This window comes from Fragaria vesca, linkage group LG5, assembly GCF_000184155.1.
Source record: "Fragaria vesca subsp. vesca linkage group LG5, FraVesHawaii_1.0, whole genome shotgun sequence".
Classification (NCBI taxonomy): Eukaryota; Viridiplantae; Streptophyta; class Magnoliopsida; order Rosales; family Rosaceae; genus Fragaria; species Fragaria vesca.
Genome location: NC_020495.1, coordinates 16,233,113 through 16,237,200, shown reverse-complemented (window position 1 = coordinate 16,237,200; position 4,088 = coordinate 16,233,113). Strand labels below are relative to the sequence as shown.

Genomic DNA, 4,088 nt, shown 5'->3' with positions numbered 1-4,088 from the left:
ATATATATATATATATATATATATATATATATATGTATTTGATAAAGTGAAGCAAAAGAACTTTCGTAAAGCTACAACATGAAGACCCAAATTAAAAGGAAATTACGTTTCTTCTTTCTATCTATCTGGTTTTGGAGTGGACAGTGACAACCATCTTAGATAGAGATGCTGGCAGGCGCGCGTCTATTATTGTTTCATCATCTCATATATTATAAAATTTCAAAACACTAAATTGAACTTTGGGTATGAAGCTAGCTAGTTACTCACTAGTAACGTACACAACTAATTAAGAAAGCTGATTTGAATCAATCAAAATGATGAACTTGAAGATATATACGAGCTAGACAAAGTTTGCAGATGGATGGATTACAACGCATGCATGCGCTGCGCGCTTATGGATGTGTTGTATCCTCGCTTTCTTTATCTTTTGAGTGCTACTACTCGAACCACATGCTTGAATGAATATGAATCATCATATCTATGATTCGTGTCTTTTGCTTTCTTTCTTTTGAATGAATATATGGCGTGCCTTTGTTTGTGTACGTGTTGATCATTATATATATGTATACTACTGCGATCACATGTTACTAGCTAGTGTTTGAATTGGTACGCACGTTTATTTTGTAGCTACATACATAACTCCATGTATAGAATCCAAACTAGCTATAATTGGTTGCAGACAAAATCAACTAGTGTTGTGTCCTCGATCTATATGCATGATTACAAAGGAAACAAGACCGACACTACTACTCAATGTGAAAATTATACAGCGCACCCGGGTGCGCCGCGCACCTGTCCATCTCCGCCGTCCATTTTGAAAAAATCAAAAGTCCGCGTCAAATGGACGGCGGAGATGGACGGGTGTACGGCGCACCCGGGTGCGCTGAATACGCTCTCTACTCGATGTCATTTTCGTAGCTAGATATTTCCAATCTAGACTAGATCGACTACACACCTCACGTTTTTGTTTACAATTCCATCTACATGATTGCTACACCATCTTGCTGTCATTTTTGCTTCAATTTCCCAAAATCATCTCTTTTCATTCAAAATTTGAATACTTCTCACTAGAAAAACCTACGTAAGAATTTCAATTGCTCTTATATTCATCATTCTAGGAATTTTAAGTTTGAATTACGTACACTAAAACGTACAGGCTGATCTCTTCGATTAAAGTCAAGCTAGGTCTCTAGTAGTACGTGTATGGTTTATATCTAAAGGCATTCTAGCTAGCTAAAACTGATCGATACATGAAGAAATACATGCATGCAAATCAACGGACTTCACTAATTGGTGTTAATTACTATACACATGCAATGTTGTTGATGCAGAATCACAAAATGGTGGTGGTGGAAGCGGATGGAAATTACGTGCAACCATTTGCAGTTGATGACCTGGACATCTACTCCGGCGAGAGCTACTCAGTGCTGATAACCACGAACCAAAACCCTAGGAACAACTACTGGGTTTCAATCGGAGTGAGAGGAAGAGAACCCAAGACTCCACAAGGCCTCACCCTCCTCAATTACAAACCCAACTCAGCCTCCAAGCTCCCCACTTCTCCTCCTCCGGTCACTCCTCTCTGGAACAATTACACCCACAGCAAGTCCTTCACCACCAGCATCCTTGCCCTAATGGGATCTCCAAAGCCCCCCACAACCTTTCACCGTCGGATCACCCTCCTCAACACCCAAAACAAAATCAACGGCGGATACACCAAGTGGGCCATCAACAATGTCTCCCTCTCCCTACCCTCAACTCCTTACCTCGGCTCCATCAAGTACGGCTTAAAGAATGCCTTCAGCACTGTGAACCCGCCGGAGAGCTTTCCGAATGACTACGACGTCATGAAGCCGCCGGTGAACCCCAACACGACCACCGGGAACGGGGTGTACACGATGACACTGAACTCCACGGTGGACGTGATTCTTCAGAATGCGAATGCGCTGAGCGAGAATGTGAGCGAGATACACCCGTGGCATCTTCACGGTCACGACTTCTGGGTGTTGGGTTATGGAGACGGCAAGTTTGATCCCAAGAGAGACGAGAGAAAGTTCAACCTGAAGAACCCGCCGCTGCGGAACTCGGCGGTGATATTTCCATACGGGTGGACGGCTCTGCGGTTCGTGGCGGACAACCCAGGAGTGTGGGCATTCCACTGTCACATTGAGCCGCATTTGCATATGGGGATGGGAGTCGTCTTTGCCCAAGGTGTTCAACATGTCAACAACATACCCAAACAAGCTCTTGCTTGCGGTCTCACTGGAAATTAAACACCAGTTAATTCATCAATTTGTTACCTACTACTTCATTCTATCGATCCGCATGCATGTACTAGTGTTGCTTTGAATATTTTGCTGCATCCTATTCCTAGCTGTGTATTATGTATGGTATCGAATTGCAATATGCAATCGATCGAGTAGTTTGATGAAACTGTGCCCGGCCGCCCGGCTTCCTCTAAGAAAACAGTTTCGCCTAATTAATATACAGTATTATTATTAAGGGGGCAATTACATAGAAGTCCACTTGGAGACATTTTCTCCTATATAAGTCCACCTAAACATTTTTATCCATATAAGTCCACCCAAGCCTAAATAAAGTCTTATATTAAGTATTAAAGTTCAACAAAATTACAGACTGCCATCCAACCAAAAAATTAGATTTTCTCTATTATATTTACAAAAATGTCACTAATATAAAAAGTCAACAACCATAAATGGTCTCCGACTGACCTCCGGCAAAATTTCCAACCGACTTCCAGCGAACTTTCCGACCGACCTCGGGCGAACTTTCCGGCCGACCATCTATGAGGATTCTAGCGACCACAAAAGCTACTACCAATGACAACAAAAGCTACTACCGCTGACAAAGAAAGCTACTACCACTGACAAAGAAAGCTACTACCACTGACAACAAAAGATACTACTGATAGCAAAAAAAATTACTGTCACCAGCAAAGAAATCTACTACTAATAGCAACAAAAGCTACTACTGCCAGCAAAGAAAGCTACTACTACTGACAACAAAATATACTACCGATAACAAAAAAGGCTACTGTCACCAGCAAAGAAAGTTATTACCGATAGCAACAAAAGCTACTACGACCAGCAAAGAAAGCTACTACCACTGACAGGTCTCTGGCAGACTTCAGGTAAAGTTTCTAACCGACCTCCGACAATTTTACCGTTGACCTCCGACAATGTAACTGAAGATTGCAAAAGATACTGTCACTAGCAACAAAGGCTACTACCACCGGCTATAAAAACTACTATCATCGGCTATAAAAGCTACTATGGTGAGATCTTCGACGACCTCCGGCGAGGTCACAAAAAATACTATCGCCAGTAACAAAAAATATTACCGAACATAACAAAATCTACTACCACCAGCTACAAAAGCTACGATACTAAAATTCCGGTGACCTCCGGCGAGGTCACAAAAGATACTACCAAGCATATGACAAACTACTATCAACAAAGATATTACCGCCGTAAACAAAAGCTACTACAGTCACCAGCAAAAAATATTACCGCCAGCAACAAAAGATACTACCGATGTGAACAAAAGCTATTACCGTAAAAAATAAATCTATTACCGCCGGCAACGAAAAATATTATCGTCACCAACAAAAGATACTACCGCTAGGACAAAAATACTACCAAATAAAAACTACTATAAAGTAATACAAGATCTACTCAAGTAATACAAAATCTACTCAAATCTGTCTAAAATGTACTATCACAGTGACATAAATACTATAACTGTGTTAAAAATATACAATCATATAATGATACAAATCTCGATCCATTCATCTCATACACCGTTAGAAATTCCAAATGAAGAGCAACAACATAAAACATCACCCTACTCTTTGTTTACAATATCTCAAAACTAAAGGAAACAAACTCTAGCCAAATTGCAATCGCATCTTACCTAGCAAAGGATTCAAACACTATCCAACCCCAATGAAAACTATCAAATATACATGGATAAAATTGAGGCCAGACAATAGACATAGGATCGGAGCCGACTTCCAGCCATCCTCCGGCGAACCGCTTCTGCACTGAAACACCAAAAATTGGAACCCT

At 40.9% G+C, this 4,088-nt stretch overlaps 1 protein-coding gene across 1 annotated transcript in view; it reads left to right on the top strand.

The window, feature by feature from the left end:
• The window catches only part of LOC101306047 (L-ascorbate oxidase-like), a 4,688-nt gene extending 2,189 nt beyond the window's left edge, over positions 1–2,499 (top strand). Inside the window, exon 4 of the mRNA XM_004299875.1 lies at positions 1,332–2,499. Coding sequence (XP_004299923.1) covers positions 1,332–2,273 — 942 coding nt within the window. The 3' untranslated portion in view covers positions 2,274–2,499. The remainder of the gene's footprint in view (positions 1–1,331) is intronic.
• Positions 2,500–4,088: the final 1,589 nt, after the last annotated feature.